This window comes from Palaemon carinicauda, chromosome 30 (genome assembly GCF_036898095.1).
Source record: "Palaemon carinicauda isolate YSFRI2023 chromosome 30, ASM3689809v2, whole genome shotgun sequence".
NCBI classification, from domain to species: domain Eukaryota; kingdom Metazoa; phylum Arthropoda; class Malacostraca; order Decapoda; family Palaemonidae; genus Palaemon; species Palaemon carinicauda.
In genome coordinates this window covers 38,247,029-38,269,771 of record NC_090754.1, presented here as the reverse complement: position 1 = coordinate 38,269,771, position 22,743 = coordinate 38,247,029, and the positions used below count along the sequence as shown (strand labels likewise).

General features: G+C 36.0%; 1 protein-coding gene and 1 long non-coding RNA gene across 2 annotated transcripts in view; both read left to right on the top strand.

The window, feature by feature from the left end:
- LOC137623756 (uncharacterized) overlaps window positions 1-22,743 on the top strand; it is a 135,121-nt gene that overhangs the window by 43,435 nt on the left and 68,943 nt on the right. The gene's annotated exons all lie outside the window — the stretch shown is intronic.
- On the top strand, window positions 1,347-3,557 carry LOC137623027 (heat shock-related 70 kDa protein 2-like). Its single transcript, XM_068353649.1, has one exon. It carries the CDS (start codon window positions 1,494-1,496, stop codon window positions 3,432-3,434), a length of 1,941 nt encoding a protein of 646 aa, XP_068209750.1. The 5' UTR covers window positions 1,347-1,493; the 3' UTR covers window positions 3,435-3,557.

Sequence of the window (22,743 nt, the reverse complement as noted above, 5' to 3'; positions counted from 1 at the left end):
GCTATTTTTCCCTGGTGGAGCCCTTGGGCTTATAGCATCTTGCTTTTCCTACTAGGTTTGTAGCTTAGCTAATAATAATAATAATAATAATAATAATAATAATAATAATAATAACATCAACAACAACAACAACAACAACAATAATAATAATAATAACAATAATAATAATAAAATTATACCAAATATTCTTTAAATGTAACTTTTTTTCAATTACATTTAATATCAAACGTTTAATTTTACTATCTCTGGCCGGAAAATTTTTATTCCATAAGAAAAAAAAATATTTTATTATAATTAATTCAATATAAATCAACATATTTTTAGCTCTTTATGCTTAAATATAAAATTATTTAACTATACATGAAAAAAAAAATGTTTTACTCAAGAAATTTCTTAATAATTTATCATATATTATTTAAGTGACAAATAATTCAATATGAAAAGCATTGAGTTTTACATTATTAATCAATAAAAAAAGTATTCACGAGTCAATATATTTGTAATTAAAGAAAAAAAATATTTAGATGAATATGAAATTGTGAATAAATGTTAATTATATAATTTATTCAAATAAATATATTATGATGTATATACGATATTATGAATTGTAAATATTGTAAATGTATATTTCTTAAAATAAAAAAATATTTTACGAAATTTCTCTCTCTCTCTCTCTCTCTCTCTCTCTCTCATCTCTCTCTCTCTCTCTCTCTCTCTCTCTCTCTCTCTCTCTAAATAATAATAGCAATAATATCAATAGTTGTAATTATTGTAAATGTATATTTCTTGATGAAATGTTTAGCGGAAATAAGCTCTCTCTCTCTCTCTCTCTCTCTCTCTCTCTCTCTCTCTCTCTCTCTCTCTCTCTCTCCAGAATCTTCCCCGAGTTGACGTAAGCGCAGTTGCCAGACAGAGCCAGATAGAAATAGCTCAATATTGATATATCCTTTTTCCTGTTTTCGTTCTTAAATTTATTATTTGTTAACATACGCTGAAGCAAGTAAAATATATATCCTTTTATTAGCCAAATTAAAAAGATACTTAATTAAGATAATAAGTTTATCCATATCGTGTATTGACCATATTTGGAAATAATCCAATTTTGATAAAAAGCAATCCGAATTATGATTCCTTAAATTATATTTCAATTTCGTTCCAAATTGGTTCAAATGAAATGGATGATAAAATTGATAAATTAACATAGAAGATAATGTTAATTCTCGGGTAAAGTAAAATTCCACAACGAACATCGTGGCATCAGCCTAGACTCATCTCGAACGTTCGAAGCGAAAGATCGCGGTGCATATAAACGTCTGATCTCAGACGTTTTGCCACAGTCGCAACTCAGCAAGCAGAGAGACAAGAAGTTCGCAATACGAGGCTAAAGCGTTTTTAACGTTTACGCTAGAGATATATTATTCAAAGACTATACCAGTATATATATATTTATCTTCTTAGGAAAGTTATTATCAGCGATTTAAGAACTAATTATAATGGCCGCTCCAGCCATCGGAATTGACCTGGGAACCACCTACTCTTGCGTGGGCGTGTTCGAAAACGGCAAGGTGGAGATCATCGCCAACGACCAAGGAAACCGAACGACTCCTTCGTACGTCGCCTTCACCGACACAGAGAGACTCATTGGAGACGCAGCCAAGAATCAGGCGGCCATTAACCCCTGCAACACCATCTTCGACGCCAAGAGACTCATTGGCAGGAAGTTCGAAGATGCCACCGTCCAGAGTGACATGAAACATTGGCCCTTCAGAGTGAGCAGCGAAGGTGGCAAGCCAAAGATCCACGCCGAATTCAAGGGCGAGACCAAGTCCTTCAATCCGGAGGAGATCTCTTCCATGGTGCTGATGAAGATGAAGGAAACTGCAGAGGCCTACTTGGGTAAGAAGGTGTCGGACGCCGTCATCACAGTGCCAGCCTACTTCAATGATTCTCAGAGACAGGCCACTAAAGATGCAGGCACAATTGCAGGCTTGAATGTCCTACGAATTATCAATGAACCTACAGCAGCAGCCATTGCCTATGGATTGGACAAGAAAGCAGCGAGTGGCAGAGAACGTAATGTCCTGATCTTTGATCTTGGTGGTGGCACCTTTGATGTGTCGATCCTGAACATCGACGATGGAGTCTTTGAGGTGAAATCGACAGCAGGAGACACCCACCTGGGAGGGGAGGACTTCGACAACCGCCTGGTCAATCACTTCCTACAGGAATTCCAAAGAAAGTACAAGAAGGACATCAGTGGAAACAAGAGGTCGATCAGACGTCTGCGCACTGCCTGTGAGAGGGCCAAGCGTACTTTGTCTTCTTCCGCTCAAGCAAACGTAGAAATTGACTCTCTCTACGAAGGCATCGACTTCTACACCTCCATAACTCGTGCCAGGTTCGAAGAACTGTGTTCTGACCTCTTCCGCAACACCCTGGCCCCTGTGGAGAAAGCCCTGAGAGATGCCAAGCTCGACAAGGGCAGCATCGACGACATTGTGCTGGTTGGAGGGTCAACCCGTATCCCGAAGGTGCAGAAGCTGTTGCAGGAATTCTTCAACGGGAAGGATCTGAACAAATCCATCAATCCTGACGAGGCAGTGGCTTATGGTGCAGCCGTACAGGGAGCCATCCTTCGAGGAGATCAGTCAGACGCCGTCAAGGACCTCCTCCTTCTGGACGTGGCTCCTCTCTCTCTGGGCATAGAAACTGCCGGCGGGGTCATGACCTCTCTGATCAAAAGGAACACCACCATCCCAACCAAACAGACGCAGGTCTTCACCACCTACTCTGACAACCAGCCAGCTGTGACCATCCAGGTCTACGAAGGAGAACGCGCCATGACCAGAGACAACAACCTTCTTGGCAAGTTTGACCTGACTGGCATCCCCCCAGCTCCCAGGGGCGTGCCCCAGATCGAAGTCACCTTCGACGTCGACGCCAACGGCATCCTGAATGTGTCTGCAGTGGACAAGTCCTCAGGAAAGTCCAACAAGATCACAATCACCAACGACAAAGGCCGCCTGAGCAAGGAGGACATCGACCGCATGGTGCAGGAGGCCGAGAAGTACGCAGCCGAAGATGCCAAGCAGAAGGAGAGGATTGATGCCAAGAATCAGTTGGAATCGCTGTGTCTCAACGTCAAGAACAGCTTGAGTGAGGAAGCTGTGTCCAGTAAGATCAACGACCAGGAGAAGAGCAGCGTGAAGCAGCTGATCGAGGAGACGCTGACCTGGATTGACCGCAATCAGCTGGCCGAGAAGGAGGAGTTCCAGGAGAAGATGAAGAGGCTGGAAGAGGCCTGGAGGCCCATCGCTGCCAAGATCTACGCCGGAGGGGCACAGGGCCAGGGACCCACTTTTGGGGCAAACAACAACAACAACAACAAGCAATACAGCAGTGCAGGAGGGCCCACTGTTGAAGAAGTGGACTAAATTCATCATTTTCAAGATTATTTATATTTAGATAATTTTATTTCATCTTTTTCATTCATTCCATGTGTTTTTCATCAAATGTAAATAGATATCATCAATAGCTATATTTTCATAATTTATTTCATACCTAAAACACATTCCTGTTTCAAATGTATCATGTTTACATAATCGAACGAAGTTGTATATTTCTGATAAATAAAAATATAAAAAATATATTCATGTATTTTTATCCTTTCAAAAGGCAAGGTATTTTATCTTTTTGTAGTTGATTTAAAATGTATCATAAGAAATGAGAATAATTTCAATTGTTTAGTTGGTGGTAAATATAAAAATGATCAAGATAAGCTGCAATGATAGAACAGTTAAAATATTCTTAAATTGAAATCATTATCTCAAATGAATATGGAACAATATTAATAAAAAAAATTAATATGGTTAAGAAAGTGTTGAAAATATGTCACTGGTCCCTGATATATTACTGGTAAATCTCTGTCTCTTAAGAACGTAAGCAGTTATAAAGGAAAATTTAAGAATCTTAGAGTTACAAAAAAAAAAATTGTATCATAAGAAATAAGAATAATTTATAGTGACTAGTTGGTGGTAAATATAAAAATGATCATGAAAATCTGCTAAGATAGAACATAGTTAAAATATTCTCAAACTGAAATCATTATCCCAATTCAATACGGAAAAAGATTTATAAAAATATTAATATAGTTAAGAAAAGTGTTGAAAATATGTCAATGGTCCCTGATATATTACTGGTAAATCTCTGTCTTGAGAACGTAAGCAATTATAAAAGAAAATTTAAGACTCTTGGAGTTACAAAACAAAAAAAAAAAGAATTAGGATATAGATGGAAGAGAAATGTATATGGTAAAATGGTATAAGAAATATATTCAAAAAAAGCCTTTTCACATCTTATTCGCTCACTGTATAAACATTACGAGGAACGACGAATGTACTTATCAAAATAGATGAAATATATTGAAATATATTTATCATCAACATTTCTTTGGAGGAAATAAAACTATATACTTAGATAATAGTCACATTTTGAACAAAATCGGAAAACGATATTCTATTCTCTCTCTCTCTCTCTCTCTCTCTCTCTCTCTCTCTCTCTCTCTCTCTCTCTCTCTCTCTCTAATGACAAAGGCTAAAGCAAATAAAATGTCTCGATTTAACAATACTAAAACAACACACACACACACACACACACACTCTCTCTCTCTCTCTCTCTCTCTCTCTCTCTCTCTCGAGAGAGAGAGAGAGAGAGAGAGAGAGAGAGAGAGATTTGGCAAAACAAAAACAATAAATTAAAATAAAATTAATCCTCCACAGTGCTAGGTGAAGTTGCTATTACTGATAATGAAGCAGGAAGTGAATTTCCTGATACATTGGCTGAGACCATTAGGAAGGTGGGTTTTGTGCTGAAGACGTCTTTAATGTAAATTAGACAGGCTTATAGTATATGTTAAAACAGGAGTAGGCTATATTGCCAAGGAGATAATGGCACCTGGACACTGACCTTGATACTAAGGGGGGGGGGGGTAACGATTCTGGCAGCTGCAAGCTGAAGACTATACAGGTGTAGGAGGGTGGGAATCCTAGGGCATTCAAGGAGGTTTGGAAGAGTCAGCTACCTGTCATTTGGAATTCACATAGAAAGTCAAAGGTGACCTTTCTGGTTATTTGAGGGTTGGTACTTCAACCATTTTGTGCCAAAGGTGGAGTGGTATTGTGCTAAGAAGGACCTATCCTTTAAAGTTCTGCTAGTGCTGGACAATGGCTTTGGTCATCCTGTCAACTTAGACTTCCATCTGAATGTCAAGATGGTTTATTTTTCACCTAACACTTGCCTCCATGTTACAACCTATGGGCCAAAGTGTAATTGCTTCCTTTATGGCCTACTACTACTGTAGGACAATTACTATGGCTTTGGAGGCAACATAGGAGAAGAACATGACCCATAAATTGTTCTGGAAGGCCTCCAACATCTGAGATACTATCAAGAACATTACAGAAGTTTGGGATTAGATGAAGCAAACCAACATGAATGGTGTCTGGAAAAACTTTACTCCCATTTGTTAACAGTTTCTTTGACTTTGAGGAGACAGCTATGGCTGTCAGAAAGAAGGTTATAGCCCTTAGTAAGCAGCTGGATCTTGAGGTGAATGTTAATGATGTCACTAAGCTCATGGCATCTCATGGAGAGGAGTTGTCTGCTTAGGACCTCAATGAGCTGGATAGCCAGATGATTGCAGAACAGTTAGACACCTCAATCCCAGAAACCAAGAAATTTACAGCCAAGGCCTTGACAAGATTTTGCCTTACTAGAGGGAGCAATGACTAATTTTGAGGAACAGGATCCCAGCATGAAAAAGTTTATGGAGGTGTCCAGTGGAGGAGAACCCAGTGCAATCCTACAAGAGAAACCTATCTATGTACTTTAAAATGGTAGAAAGGCCTTCAATTGAACTTCAATCCTCTACATCTGTATATTCTCTAACACCACCTCCAGCTTCCTAAGCACCTCTTTCTAAATCTCATCCTGACTCTCTCGCTCCTCTTCCAGCTTCTCAGCATCTCATCATGACTCTCCAGCTCCTGTTCCTTCTCCAGCATCTTCCACTTCCTGTCTCTCCATTACTTACAATACTCCTTCCAGTGTGCTGGCCAACTACAGGAATAATGGTAAGGAATTGTTATATGCATTACTTATTGTCCACTAGTACTAAATTACTGTAGGTACACAACTGTATAGCATAGAGTACATGTATTTGTATGTATAGGGTACAGTAATTTATGAATGGCAAAGGATTCTTTTCTCTATTTCTAAAGTATATTTTACATAGAGTACTGTATAGAGATATGTACAACTGTTATCAGCCTCTTTGTTTCTGTACTTGAATTGTCTCTTCATGTAACCTATTAGTTTTTGTGCTTTTTTCTCAGCTTTTATGCTGTTTGGTGAACTTCAAAACATTTGCTAATAATAATATAATCTTCCTCCTGATCCACACTATCTATTTCATTACCCAATGTGAGTAATCTGTTTGTGGGTTATTATGATCTATGAGTATGACTTTGCATTTCCCACAGTTGAAAGGCCTTTGCCATTTTCTGGCCCATTCTCCTAGCTTCATTAGATCCTCTTTTAAGGCTTCTACATCTTCAGAGTTTGCAGTATCGTATTGGTTCTAGTCTATTTATATCATTCTGAATACAGTACTTGGAGCCCAGAATTGGACTGTATTCTAGATGGGGTCTTAGTGGTGATGCGTACAGCTATAGTAGTGTCTTTGTTACTGTATTTGAATTGTCTTTATGCAGCCTATTAGCTTTTGTGCTTTCTTTTCATTTTTATGCTCTGTTAGGTGAACTTCAAATCCTTGCTGGTAATAACACCAAGATCTTCCTCCTGGTCCACACTTTCTATTTCATTACCCAGCATTGAGTTATCTGATTGTGGGTTACTATAACCTATGTGCATGACTTTACATTTCCCACAGTTATAAGGTATTTGCCATTTTCTGGACCATTCTCCTGGCATCATTAGATCCTCTCTTAAAGCTTTTACGTCTTCAGAGTTTGCAGCATTTATGCCTAGTTTAGTAGGGGTTGGCAAATTTGGCTATTCTACTAGTTAATCATAAATCTGTGTCATTAATATAATTAGAAATAGCAATGGGACAAGGACGAATCCTTGAGGTACTCCGCTTGTAAAAGCTTCCCACTCTGAAGCTTCTCCATTGATTACAACTCTCTGTTTTCTGTTTGTTAGCCAATCTTCGATCCATTCAGCTGGCTCGTCAATGATGCCTGGTGCTCTAATTTTTACAATTAATTTTCTATGAAGAACTTCGTCAAAAGCCTTTTGAAAGTCTAAGTATATGATGTCTACTGCCTGACCTTTGTCATATATACTAAACATGTGGAAAAATTTCAAAAGATTTGTCACACATGATATTTTGTCTAAAACCATTTTGGCTGTCTATCAGAAGATTGTTTTTCTTTATATGTTCAACTATTATTGATTCAAAAATTTTGCAAGGCACTGAAATTAGACACACAGATCTGTAGTTATCAGGTTCTTCTTTTGGTTCTTTCTTGTAGATTGGAGGAACATTGCCTAGTTCCCATCGTTGTGGAGCCTCTCATTGGCTGTCTTTTGGAACATTTTGTAAAAGTGTGGGGTTATCTCTTCTTCTAGTTCTATAATCTCTCTTGGATGAATATCATCTGAACCTGGTGCCTTACCCTTACTGAGTTCTTTTATTTTCTTTTTGACATCATCCTTTTTAAAGATGATTTTATTTAATTGTTGTGGCCCTTCAAAACTGATAACTCATTCAGGGAGGGTCGTTGATTCTTCCCTAGTGAATACACTTGTGAAATATGCATTCATCAGTTCGGCTTTTTCCAAATCATTTGTTATAAGATTACCCTCCGAGTATCTTAATGAGCTAATGTCGTTTTTGACTGGCTTTCTACAGTTTGTAATCGTAAATAATTCTTTTGAGTTTTCTTTACTAGTTGAAGACACTTTTCTCTTCATTGATTTTGGCCTTTCTAATTAGTTTAACACTTTTCGGCTTAACTTTTTGTACTCGGAAATTATAAGAAATTTCATGAATTGAAAGCTGTGGACCCATTGATTTATTTTTCCTGTCTTCTCTTCTTATTGCATTGGCTATTTCTCTGTTGAACCACTTAGGTTGTGGAGTTCCATTTGGTAAAACTTTCCTATGCGGTATACATTTATCAGTCTTTTTCTTTATTTATTTTTTCACAGTAGTCCCAATGTGCATCCATGTTCCCCATTTTGTCATATTCTAAATTCTTGGTGTATTCTTTAAGTTTTATCCAGTTACTCCATCAGTAGTCCAGGTTTTTTAAATTTTCCTTTCTTTTAGATGAGGAATATTTACCTAACTATTCTGAGGTCACTTTTGTCAATATTTACACCTATTGAAACTGGATGCTACATTTACTTCTGTTGTTAGCACAATATGTAGTATGTTGTTTCCCCCGGTTGGTTTATTGACCCACTAATGGAGGAATTCATTGTTGACAAATTCTAGTAGCCTATGTCCCTCGGTGTTTGATGTAGAATTTATAATGTCAAAGTTTACTGCACTAGAACAGCCAGCTTATTGTTAACTTCTTGCCCAAGTTGTCTATAGAGCTCTTCGTGCTTTTCTTGTGTTTGATGTGGTGATCTGTATATTATTAGTATGGACATGTTTTTTTCCTGAGGTGTTGATATTTGTCACTTCAGATTCAGATTCTAATTTAATTTCTATGGAGTTTACGTGATTTTTAACATAGAGCATTACCCCGCCACTTATTTTGGGAAGGCGATCCTTCCTGAAAAGCTAGAAACCTGAGATTTCGTATTCTCTGATAAAATCCTTTGTTTCTTCTTGAATCCAGGTCTCAATAATACCTATGACACCTAGTTCCCCACTAGCTATCATTACCCTGAAGTTTTTCATTTTGTTTCTGACTAAGCCTTGAATTGTGCCACTCTGAGGAAATTTTCTATCCTTTTTTTTCTCTTTCTCTTTGGCTTTGTTAGTTTCCCTAATTTACTAGTGTACAGTATTAGTTTTACTTTTATCTGCATTATCCAAGTCTTCTGCCAAATTTAATCTATTTTTTGTTGGAGAATTTTCTAATTCTAGTTTGTTCTTAGTCCACTTCAAGTAATTTTATAGGCTGAGATCAAGTTACTTTCCGTATACTCTCTTGCCTTCTTCACTAAAGTGTATTCCGTCTCTTTAGTATAATTTTCTCTTGTCGTAGAAAGTATCTCAAGGATCTATAAATTTCACTTTCTTTTTTTGGCATGTGGAGAATACCTATAACTATTATATCATTGTCCATTTCTAGCCGTTTCAACACTTTTTTTCTAACTGTATCAACAAAGGTGCTGTTTGGCCAGCAGTATCCTTTCTTAAGAATAGGTCATTTCCAGTTGCTGGAACAATGATAGTGGTCTTCCTGTTTTCAGTTATAGTTTTACTGAAAATTTCTATCTTTTGTACAGTGGCCCTTGGAGAGGACCTGAACTTTCATCTCTTTTTTAGGCCGAAGCGCTCCCATTGCTCCTTTCCCATAGAGTCTCCGATTAACAACATCTCATCTTCCTATAAGCCATTGGGCTTATAGCTTCCTGCTTTTCCAACTAAGGTTGTAGCTTAGCAAGTAATAATAATAATAATAATAATAATAATAATAATAATAATAATAATATTAATAACAATAGGGGGAGAATCTGATTTTGGTGTTATATTTCTAGACTGTTGTTTAGTCTTCTTGGCCTTAGCTATCCTTCCTCTAGTGGGTTTCAAGAACTCTCTGTTTTGTTGGTTATTTCCTCTCTAGGTTCTCTCCTTAATTTTACCTTATTTTTCATTTCTTGGGTACTAATCCCATTTTATACATCATCTATGACTTCTTTGTTCCTTATCTCTAACTACTGGAACTTTGACATGATCTAATTTGGTGACTCCAACTTTTACTGCTTCCAGTCTATTCATATCCTTCTGAAAACTTGGACTCTGTATTCTAGATGGGGTCTTACTAGTGATGTGTGCAGGTGTAGTATGATGTCTTTGTTTCTGTATTTGAATTGTCTCTATATATAGCCTATTAGTTTTTGTGCATTCTTTTCAGCTTTTATGCTATGTTTAATGAAATTCAAATCCTTGCTGATAATAACAAGATCTTCCTCCTGCTCCACACTTTCTATTTCATTACCTATCAGTTAGTAATCTGATTGTGGGTTACTATAACCTAAGTGCATGACTTTACACTTCCCACAGTTGAAAGGCATTTGCCATTATCTGGAACATTCTTCTAGCTTCATTAGATTCTCTCTTAAGGCTTCTACGTCTTTTGAGTTTGCAGTATTTATGCCTAGTTATGTATGGTCAGCAAATTTGGCTATTCTACTAGTTAATCCTAAATCTATGTCATTAATGTAGATCAGAAATAGCAATGGGACAAGGACGGATCCTTGAGGTACTCCACTTGTAACAGCTGCCCACTACAAAGCTTCTCCATTGATTACAACTCTCTGTTTTCTGATTTTTAGCCAATCTTCAATCATTCAGCTGGCTCGTCAATGATGCCAGGTGTTCTAATTTTGACCATTGATTTTTTTATGAGGAACTTTGTCAAAAGCCTTTTGAAAGGGTAGGTAAATGATGTCTACTGCCCTGCTTTAGTCATACATGCTAAACATGTGGAAAAACTTCAAAAGATTTGTCACACATGATATCTTTTGTCTAAAACCCCGTTGACTGTCTATCAAAATTCTTTTTCTCTTTATTTTCCACTATTGAATCTACTATAATTGATTCACAACTTTTCAAAACACTGAAGTTAAGACTCACAGATCAGTAGTTGCCAGGTTCTTCTTTTGGTCCCTTCTTGTAGATTGGAGGAACATTGCCTAGTTTCCATCCTTGTGGTACCAATCCTTTGTTGACTGTCTTTGGGAACATTTTGTAAAAGTGTGGGGTTATCTCTTCTTCTAGTTCTCTAATATCTCTTGTATGAATATCAATTGGACCTGATGTCTTAGACTTACCGAGTCCTTTTATTTTCTTTCTGACATCATCCATTGTAAAGATGATTCTATTTAATTGTTGTGACCCTCCATAATTGATAGCTGGTTCAGGGAAGACCGCTGATTCTTCCCTAGGGAATATACGGAGCTCACATTTACATTTACATGACAAATACTGTTTACAATGTCAATACAGGTATACCTCACCTTACGTCGCTAATTGGTTCCAGGAGAGGCGACTTAATTTTAAAAATGACTTGAGTTAATAAAAATGACCTAAGTCAAATTTACTGGTCACTAAATTTACTTGTCACTGAGCTAAACCACAAATAACCATTCCCAATTCTGTATCTTATTTATAAAGGCAATTTGAATAATACATGGTTAATAAAAATCTGCTTAAGCTTACAAATATTTTGTTTTTGTTTTTAACGTAGTACCGAAATAGAGATTTTGACGAAGGAAAAATCTATTCCTGGGTGAGGAACCTGTATCGCCCAGTGAAATATGCTCCTCTAGCACCATTTCTAAGGCATAGATATTGCTGAATATACCAGAGAAAAAAAAAAAGAGATGCATGGAATGCCAGGGATAAACCTAGCTCGAATAAATCATATACATATAGTATATACAAATACTTGTAAATAAAGATGTTTATAATTTAGCATGTTTAAAATTAGTACATTGCGGGCTCTTTATTTGTGAATGTGGTTTGCCCTAAGAAAGATTTCGTAAGGTTAAATAACAAATTAAGTTATTGAAATTATTTTGCAATAGTATAAAACCGCATACGTACATGGCTGTGAATTGTTACTGCCAACAGCCGATTTATCTGTTATTGTTCTTTGATACGCATTTTAATAAGAAACTGGCTGGGAGCTTATTGAATTGCGCTCTTCTTTTCTTCATGGATTATGAGATAGGGAACAAAATCATATCAACAACACTATTAACAATATGTGACCACAATTGTGATACTGTCGTGACCTTGAAAACAACTGACAACAAAACCAAAATAGAAACAATTGGTATTTGCTGTTGTTAAAATACATCTTGAACAGATGCCCAAGTACAAAAATTATTAAACGAAGTTCAGATATCGAAAATCAAGATTATTTTAGACATCTTTCAGTACATTTGCATTAGGCTGTCGGCTAAACATAAAGAACAGCTGACAAAATCGAGTGACATGTTTTAATCCCATCCTACTATCAAACATAAATCTAAGCAAAGTAAAAGTTAATTTTTTGTGTAGTACTCTAAATAAACAAAGATTTCTGTTAAATCTGTTCTATGTGTGTATAGTAAGGTACGAGAGAGAGAGAGAGAGAGAGAGAGAGAGAGAGAGAGATCAAATGCACTTTTTTTTTTGTTATTTAAAAGAACCAATTACCAAGATATTTAGGGTGTTAGTTTATAAAATAAGCTGTACTGTATTTCTGTTTAAGAAAGTATAGATATACAGTAACATATTGCTAAAGAGACAGCACATAAGTTGCATAATGCTTCAAGAAAATGCATAGTGGCGTAGGCTACTAGCCGTCTGAACAAATCAATAACAAAGAGTATTGTGTATAACATTTCTTAGCTTATTTAAAATATCTACTATATTTAGTTAATATAGTTTTATATAAGAACCGATGTGTTGTAATCTATAATAATATTCATATACATTCATAATTCATTACAGTATTAGTTCTCTCTTATTCAATGTCAGGATGCCAGAAAAAATTCAAACCATTCATATTCTCTCTCTCTATAATAAATGAAATGTTTACTTCTTTGCAAAGTCTCTATTGAGGCTATATAATCAAGCACCACAGAGCTAAAAACTATAATATATCATGCATCCGCAACATGAATGAAACTCCGGTCAACGTTATGCAATTCAACTTACAGTACAGGTAAGTAAAGTATGAGAGAAGCATTTCAAATTAAACTATTGAAATTAGTATGCTAATTGGAAAATGATAGATCAAGTAATAATTGTTTCTTTTAGTAAATATGAAATATCCTTCGGTAGCATGCCTTAATAATAAGGGAGTTATTTGATCCAAAAATTGAGGTTGATGACGGACTAGGCAGGGTTGATCAGCTGACTTGAATGTAGATAATGCGTGAGATTATAATTTGCTACGTTTTCAATCATAAATAAGATACTATAATGTGAATATTATATGCATTATTATTGGATACAGTTAAGTGAAACATCGGTTTAATCAAAATCAGGTTTATTTCAAATATAGCTGTAATTTTTTTACCATAGTAAATGAATATACAATGTACAGAGAGAGCTGGGACCAGCTGGGTGTAGAGATAGGTAGTGGAGCGCAGTGCAGCGCTCCCAGTGTAAAGGAGCGTGGGCTATTTGAAATCATCGCCCAACTTGAATTTTATCACGATTTTTATGAAAATCTTTTTTTAAAAGGTATAGCATTGTTCTTAGCCATCGCAATGATATTGCCAACTATTAGATATCAAATTCATAATGTTAGGTAAACAATCATCACAAACAATTTTGTTTTTTTTCTTGGCCGCGAAAAACCAAAACCGTGAAGCAAGGACCTGCAATTAACGAGGACCGACTATGATTTAGAGGAAATATGCTAATATTTCTATGAAATGCAAGTACATCGTACCTCTCTTTACGAAAGAATCAGCAAAAGAAACTTTTAAGCTGCGAAACGAGATGCGAATATTTTTTATGACTCGCATTACAAAAAAAAAAAAAGTTTCATTTTAAGAAAGTGAGATTTTCCAGCCAGGCCGAGAATAAAATAGTCACCCAATAAGAAGAGTTGAAGTAAATGGGTTCAGACAATAGAAAATGCAGCTGTAGTCTAAAATAAGGGTCATTATAACCCTGGATAGGTACGGTGGGTCGTTCGCGACCCCGAGCGTCAAAAAAAAACAGGTTTTTCTCACGTGACTCACCCCCGTGACTGAATTAGTGGGTGATCGACCTGCAGGAGGTGTCTCCCCTACACGCTCTAGTAGTGTCCAGATGTGCATTGCTGTAGCTGTACTCCTTCCCCGATTTCTGAAACGCGTCGGGGTCGAGCATGACCGACTTTACCCTTCTAAGGTAGTTTGCATAATTATCAAAGTTATTACGTATTATGAAATTGTCGTAGAATGGTGCAACTTGTATAGGTTATCAGTTGTGGAAACTCTTGGTGGATTGTTTGGCTACCATGTGCATGATTTTTTTTTTAGTTAAAATGTCGTTCATCACCACGAGGACCATTTTACCGCGAGTGCCCCTTTTTAATTTTTTTTCATTTTTTTGCCAAGTCATTTTTCCGTAAGATATTGCCAAATAGTGTCATAAAACTTTTGCTTGTTTAGTGTTGGAAAGTGTGTCTAGATGATCTGGCTACCCATGCGTGATTTTGTTTTTGTCAGATACGACGTAGTTATTGGTATATTGGGTATTTAACTGCGGTTACCAATTTCTGTTTTTTTTCAATATTTGTAAAAATTACTACGTAGTAAGGAATTGCCGTATATTATTCATTTTTTTTTCATGTTTATGTGTTAGAAAGTGTGCCTTGATGGTTGGGCTAACACGTGCATGTCTTTTTTTTTATCTGAGATGCCGTATATTAGAATGTCGGGCATTTTACCGCGAGTACCCCTTTTTCATTTTTTTTCATTTTTTTGCCAAGTAATTTTTCCGTAAGATATTGCGAAATAGTGTCGTAAAACTTTTGCTTTTTTAGTGTTGGAAAGTGTGTCTAGATGATCTGGCTACCCATGCGTGATTTTGTTTTTGTCAGATACGACGTAGTTATTGGTATATTAGGTATTTAACTGCGGTTGCCAATTTCTGTTTTTTTTTTCAATATTTGTAAAAATTTACTACGTAGTAAGGAATTGCCGTATATTATTAATTTTTTTTTTCATGTTTATGTGTTAGAAAGTGTGCCTTGATGGTTGGGCTAACACGTGCATGTCTTTTTTTTTATCTGAGATGCCGTATATTAGAATGTCGGGCATTTTACCGCGAGTACCCCTTTTTCATTTTTTTTCATTTTTTTGCCAAGTAATTTTTCCGTAAGATATTGCGAAATAGTGTCGTAAAACTTTTGCTTTTTTAGTGTTGGAAAGTGTGTCTAGATGATCTGGCTACCCATGCGTGATTTTGTTTTTGTCAGATACGACGTAGTTATTGGTATATTGGGTATTTAACTGCGGTTGCCAATTTCTGTTTTTTTTTCAATATTTGTAAAAATTTACTACGTAGTAAGGAATTGCCGTATATTATTAATTTTTTTTTTCATGTTTATGTGTTAGAAAGTGTGCCTTGATGGTTGGGCTAACACGTGCATGTCTTTTTTTTTATCTGAGATGCCGTATATTAGAATGTTGGGCATTTTTCCGCGAGTGCCCCTTTTTATTTGTTTTGCATTTTTTTGCTTAGTCATGTTACCGTAAGGAATTGGCAAGTAGTGTCGCAAAACTTATATTTTTATAGTGTTGGAAAGTGTTTCTAGATGATCTGGCTACCCATGCCTATTTTTTTTTTTAGCCAGATATGGCGTATATATAAGTATGTGTTCGATTTTCCTGTGATTGCCATTTTTTTGTTTTTTCCCATTTCTTTCAAAATTACTACGTACTAAGGAACTATCACAGAGTAAGGATTCATTTATATGTTTATTTGTTGGAAAATGTGCCTTGATGGTTTGCCTAGCACGTGGCTGAAATTTTTTTTTTTTCTGAAATGCCGTATATTAGAATGGCCATTTTTCCACGAGTGCCCCTTTTTATTTGTTTTGCATTTTTTTGCTTAGTCATGTTACCGTAAGGAATTGGCAAGTAGTGTCGCAAAACTTATAATTTTATAGTGTTGGAAAGTGTTTCTAGATGATCTGGCTACCCATGCCTATCTTTTTTTTTTAGCCAGATATGGCGTATATATAGGTATGTGTTCGATTTTCCTGTGATTGCCATTTTTTCGTTTTTTCCCATTTCTTTCAAAATTACTACGTACTAAGGAACTATCACAGAGTAATGATTCATTTAGATGTTTATTTGTCGGAAAATGTGCCTTAATGGTTTGCCTAGCACGTGGCTGAATTTTTTTTTTCTGAAATGCCGTATATTAGAATGTTAGCCATTTTTCCGCGAGTGCCCCTTTTTATTTGTTTTGCATTTTTTCGCTTAGTCATGTTACCGTAAGGAATTGGCAAGTAGTGTCGCAAAACTTATATTTTTATAGTGTTGGAAAGTGTTTCTAGATGATCTGGCTACCCATGCCTATCTTTTTTTTAGCCAGATATGGCGTATATATAGGTATGTGTTCGATTTTCCGGTGATTGCCATTTTTTCGTTTTTTCCCAATTCTTTCAAAATTACTACGTACTAAGGAACTATCACAGAGTAATGATTCCTCTAGATGTTTATTTGTCGGAAAATTTTGTTTACTTTTTTTTGATTGAATATCATCAAATTTTTTTAGCTAAAATATTATATTGTTTTACATTTTTTTTTCGATTTTATTTCCCTTCAAAAAATTTTTTTTGGGTCAGAATTTTAATTTTATAGTCGTAAAATAATCGACAATTATCCAGCAACCCACCATACAATTTTTATGCATATCCAATAATAATTAGATTAGTAAATAACACCTTGAAATTGACATACCCTTCCTACATTTCAAGTGGCAGATTAGGGAGTCTGAGTCAGTGTGGTTGGCGGCCATTTTGTGGACATATCCGAAGCGTAAGCTGCCCTATCTATATATATTCTTGTTCCCTATAGAATTTGTGATATTTTGGTATATTTTTACCTGCATAAATATCATATTATATATTAAATATATGTATTTTTTTTACGAAATTTCTAAGTACTCAAAAAATTACCTTTAGATATGGCCCCTGATATAAATGTATTTTACAAAATAATGAAGATTTTTTTACATATTTCTATTTTAGGATAACATATGTTTATTCCCTAAAAAAATTAGCCACTTCCTATTTCATTTGGGTACCCAAAAAAATTCATGAAATTTGGACAAATTTTTTTGGCCAAAAAAAGTTACCCTTTTTTTTCTCATTTCAGATCTTCACCTCCATGGGTCTGACTTCATCCAAAATACATCAAGATGTGTCCTAAACATTCAAGAATCAATTCCTAAAAGGATTTGTGTATATATGTATAAACTTTTTTTTTTATGAATTTTTATGTCAGGTCTTTTTTTTTCTACTTAATTTTTTAAAATATTTATAATAAATAGTTTTTCTGCAGATGAGTAGTATTTATCTTTACAGTTGTTTTAAGCATTCATTGAAGTTTTTTTTGGCAAAAGAAAAAAGGAGGTTACTGCAAAAACTGATTTTTCAAGAATTTTTTTTGGCGTCGGGGTCGTTCGCGTCCGAGTATACCCTTAAAGGGGTGTCCGAGGAGCGTACCTATCCAGGGTTAATAGTACAGTACATATGGTACTGTATATTTTGTGTATGTACACTATTGTACTGGATGTATTGTATTAACAGTTGGTTTAGTTATATTGAATGGTTCAAATGTATTTGGCTGTACAGTATTTCATTGTGGTTATACTGTAGCTTTATTATAAGATTTATTGTGGTGTTTTGTAGGGTTTGGAAAAAATTGGGCAATTTGCATGTGAAATGGACTTGCAACACGAAAAAAAATCACTTTACGAAAGCCACTCCAGAACAAATTAATTTTGTGTTGGGAGGCATAACTGTACTGTAAATGATAATGTGGAAATTTATAAAAAAAAATAAGGAGCAAATGTATATGAACTGAGATATTTTTAGGCAATTATTTATAGAATGGAGATAATATGGTGTGATTTTAAACTTAAAAGTGTGATGGAATTCGACCAAACAGCTTTCAATAACTTGCATGACTGGTATTTTGGTTGGTGTTGTGGGCAGGAGTCAATCTGTGTGTGAGAGAGAGAGAGAGAGAGAGAGAGAGAGAGAGAGAGAGAGAGAGAGAGAGAGAGCTACGTCTCACTTCAGAGAATTCTTTCTGTGAGATTTGAACATGTATGCCATCATAGAAATACACTAAAATAGCCTTTACATAATCCCGAATAAAGACTAGAATCGCAAGTATTTCAGTTGGTAATGGAATGATATGTGAGGATCCCTACATCTCTAAGTTGGGAGATGACGGGAGGATAGAGTAATGCCTCAGGTAGCAAATGTTGTCATTGGCTAGAGAGAATGGTGTGATTCTACATGGTAACATAAAATCACACTAAAATACAGTAGCTCTTACACAATATGGAATAAAGGCTTGAATCCCAGTCTTCATTGGTTGGCTAAAGAAAGAAGTAGGAGGGGGCTAATATTATAGAGGGGAGGAGCTTTTTGGTGAAATATTCTAGGTGCGATACACGGCCATGTGCTGTACTCTTTTATAGGATAAACAACTGATTCTAACTTCAATATGGTTTATATTTCTAAAGGACGTACCCGGTATGTCAGTGTGTGTAGTACACAGCATGTTTTGATGTCAAGCGAACGTCATCGTAGCGAAGGGGTTAAGCATTCGATCGCATACCATATAGAAATTACAGCGCACACCTGAACCTTGTACCAAAACGTATTCTTGGGGAAGTAAACTTTTTCGTCATGTAACCTCTCGCCTCTTGTACAAGACGAGAACATATTAGTTATTATTATTATCATTACTTGCTAAGCTACAACCCTAGTTGGAAAAGCAGGATGCCATAAGCGCAGGGGCCCCGGCATGGAAAATAGCCCAGTGAGGAAAGGAAACAAGGAAAAAAATTCAAGAACAGTAACATTAAAATGAATAATTCCCATATAAACTACAAAAACTTTAACAAAACAAAAGGAATAGAAATTAGATAGAATAGTGAGCCCAAGTGTACCCCCAAGCAAGAGAACTCTAACCCAAGACAGTGGAAGACCATGGTACAGAGGCTATGGCACTACCCAAGACTAGAGAACAATGGTTTGATTTTGGAGTGTCCTTCTCCCTAGAAGAGTTGCTTACCATAGCTTATTAGTTTTACTTGAAATACTTCTCTCATATTTTATTTAATTATCCACTTGTTCAGGTTAGTCAAGGGCCTTTTCTCCCTATTGAGAAAATGAGAGCTTGATCTCGTACAAGACTGAGTGCTAGAAAAAGGGGTGTGAGCACTTGTATTACAAACCGCTCAGCACTTGGTACAATATGGCTATGTACCGCTTCTCATGGTATATACTGCCTCACCTACCCAGGGATTAACAGAGGCACACAGATACGTTAGTCGGAACTTTTTACACAAAACCACCTTCTTCCAATAAAGCAGTAAAATTTAGTTGATAACACTGCATTTAGTAAGAGACTGACTGTGATTACAAAACCACTTGTACATCTATCGTTCCCTAGGCGATAACTATGTACACATCGTTTCCCTCTCTCTCCGGAAAGTGAGAGGGAGATCTTCCAGTTCTTGTGAGAAAAGATCACAGACAGTCATATGTGAGCACCAGTACTGCATAGTGATAAGTATTTACAGGGAAGGAACATTCCTGGTACTGTATGTATTCTTTTTCCTCACAAATTGCATATAAGTAAAACCACCAAGTTTCTGGCCTTACTAGAAAGCGTGTGCTCTCATAGGACCAGAATCATGAGTGCTCATAAACAGGTGAAGGTAATTTCTATAGACGTGTGTGTGCTCAGGAAAGCCATGGTGAAGGATGCTCCAAAGATTGCATGAAGCAGTGAGGGCATGCTATAGAAGGGGGCACTCCTGTATGATTGCTCTAGTCCAGGAGCACAGAAGAGAACTCACTGATGCACTCCTTGAGGATGCACTGAAGATCAATAATTTCACCTGTAGTATTGTAAACAGGTGAGACAGTGCTTTGTAATATTGTGTGTATAATAGCGTACGAATATGTACATGCACAAGCTAGTCTGAGCAATCCTTTTAGGAGAGCACACCAACGGGTGAGAGCACTCATTTAGGAACTCACTGACTTGAAGTGACCACCATCTGGTAAGGGTGTTCATACAAACAGTTGAGGAAGCATTCCTGCAGGAGGATGCATACAGATAATAGCATGCTAATGGTCGCAAGTGCAAATAGGTGAGGGAGTGCATACACACACCTCTGACATGGGAGCGAGCTGATAGAGATCTTCTATCCTCCCTCCTATAGGTGCCTGCATACGTTAAAGTGCACAGGTAACACTGTCTCCCACAAGGATAGAAATGGTAGGAATCGTGCGAACGCAACTCCTATCAATTGACCTTTAGGACCTTTCTGCCCAAAAGTAAAAAAAAAAAAACAGCAGAGGTCTTCCATCCTCAGCAGTAGTGTGTGACAAGTCGAAGCTAAGACAGATATGAAGGAGTAACTCAAAGTTCTCCTTGTATGACATCAATTTCATGTCAATGGGGCTAAAACTCCAAGAAAAAAAATCCTAGGTACTCTATGAGACAGCCCCACCACGAGATACATCTCTAGCAGCTTTCTGGACATGATAAATCGCTAACAAGAAGAAAGAGTGACCCTCGCCTTCAACTCAGCAACAGTGGACACTCTTTCCTCTCCCAGTATTCAATAATGTTTAAGGAAAACCAACTTCATCAGTTAAAATGACTTCGTAGTCAGACAGCCACAAGCGAAGGCTTAAACATTTAAGTGGATATCAGCAGGTTACATAAACAACTGTCTGTCGCTTACAGTTAACAGGAAACCAACAAAACCTTTCTTCTTCCTTAATACTTCTCACACACCAGCAAGTTTATCTGCAATTTCAAGTACCGCGAATACAAAGTAGCTATTCAGAGTGGTGGCTGGGGCGCAGGGCTTCCCCACCACCCACCAATAACTAACGATACCCAGTCATAAATTCTAACTGCTTAGTTCCAGTCAAACTGCAGATATACTCCTATTAAGAGATGAAAGTTTATATTTGTATAGGAACAATCTAATTTTCAGGGATCATCAATTTGCTATGTTAAATACAAAAGAATCTATTTATATCTTAAACTAATATATACAGTACAAAAATATCTTGTTACACCTTGAAATGCAACTTACTGCAAAATTGTACTTGGACTTACATTTATGAAAAGTTCATTGCAAATAGGACACTGTAATTCATTTTCCAGTACATCAGCCACTGAGTCTACGACTTCTTTTCTCGCATTATCTGACGCTAGTGCACTACAGGCCAGTTCTTGTTCAAGAGAGAGCTTTTGAGCTTCCACAGTACTTAATGCCTCCTGTAAATTACTGAGCTGCAAAGAGAAAAATAATCCAAATAAGGAAATCACTATTGCTACAAAGTGGCATTGCAATTGAAATAATACTTGAATTGTACTATAATTTATAAAGTATTACTAGTTCATGATTTTGATTTTATCATTCAAGGGACCGATTTGCAATTCGTAGAAAATATAAAAAATTACGTGGTACCTCTGATATGCGTTCACCAAATATGATATGCAATCATATATATACAACAATTTTATCAAAAGCAAAAATTTCAGATTTTTTCACAATATATATGTAAACTAGTTTTATTTATATTCTATAATCTTGAAAGAATTAACATAATAGTACTTTCTTCTCATCACATCAAATCTACAGCCAAGTACATAACAGTTTACAATAATTACCAAAATATTGATTAAATGAAAGAAAAAGAAAATATTTTCCATTGCTTGGCTTACATACAGTGCATATCCCAGTCTACGCAGTGACACTCGCTAATAAAATTTTCTATAGAATTAACATTTAGCCAATATATTTTGTATGACTAAAACATAACACTAATTGTTAGAAGGTGAAACTGGTGATGGGGGTTATCAATCACATAGAGTATTCCTCCTTTACCTATTCAATTGGATATCTGAATAAAGTCTCATCAAGCTTCATGTCTCTCTATCAAACACTCATAGGATATTAACGGCACTATTTCAATAGCACTGGATGAAAATTTCTTTAAAAAGATATCAGTTATATTAGACATTCCTTCTTTCCCACTTGAATTAGTTTATAAGCAATGGCATCCTAAATTTGACTCAAATTGTGCAAATCTTTCATACTTAATATACATTTCTTCCTAAACTTTCAATCCATTACCAAATTTTGCTAATACCTCTGCAACTATATCTTTTTCTAGCTCACCTAAAAGCAAAAATTTTCTTTTTCTCCTTTTTTCTCATCTTTTTCAAGTTCAATGAGTACATTTGTCAGATCCTTAGCTTTAATAGACAAAAGCAATTGAATATATAATGATGAACTCGTTCCAAAATATTTGGAGTTTTATGTTCCTTAGCTACAACTTCCAGAGCAATTGTGATCCATAAATTTCTATACTAACCTAATATTCATATTTCCCTCTTTTCCAAAAGCTTGGTTTATTAACGTTTACCCCCTTAATATATAAAAAATATTTGTTTACATTTTCTTCCTTGCAAGATACATTCCCCTATTAAACCAATGAAACAATCTAGTGGTTAACAGAAAGGAACCTTAGCGGTTCCATGTTTTCAAGTTTTTCCATCACATCTGTGATATGAAGATGTATCCCCTTCCAGATTATGGAAAGTTTTATTGCATTTTAACTTGTCTTCCCTACTGGATTTGTTAGCATGCCTGCACAGGAATAGCACTGTCTTAAATAGCCACCATGAGTACAGTACTTCACTCGTCCTGTAAGGAAAAGAATATTTCAAGTTCACTGGCTTGTAAAGACCATTTCCTAGCATTTT

What these genes read in the sequence shown, in the direction of transcription:
- LOC137623027 (XM_068353649.1), top strand. Translation starts at nt 1,494, where the DNA reads ATGGCCGCTCCAGCCATCGGAATTGACCTGGGAACCACCTACTCTTGC.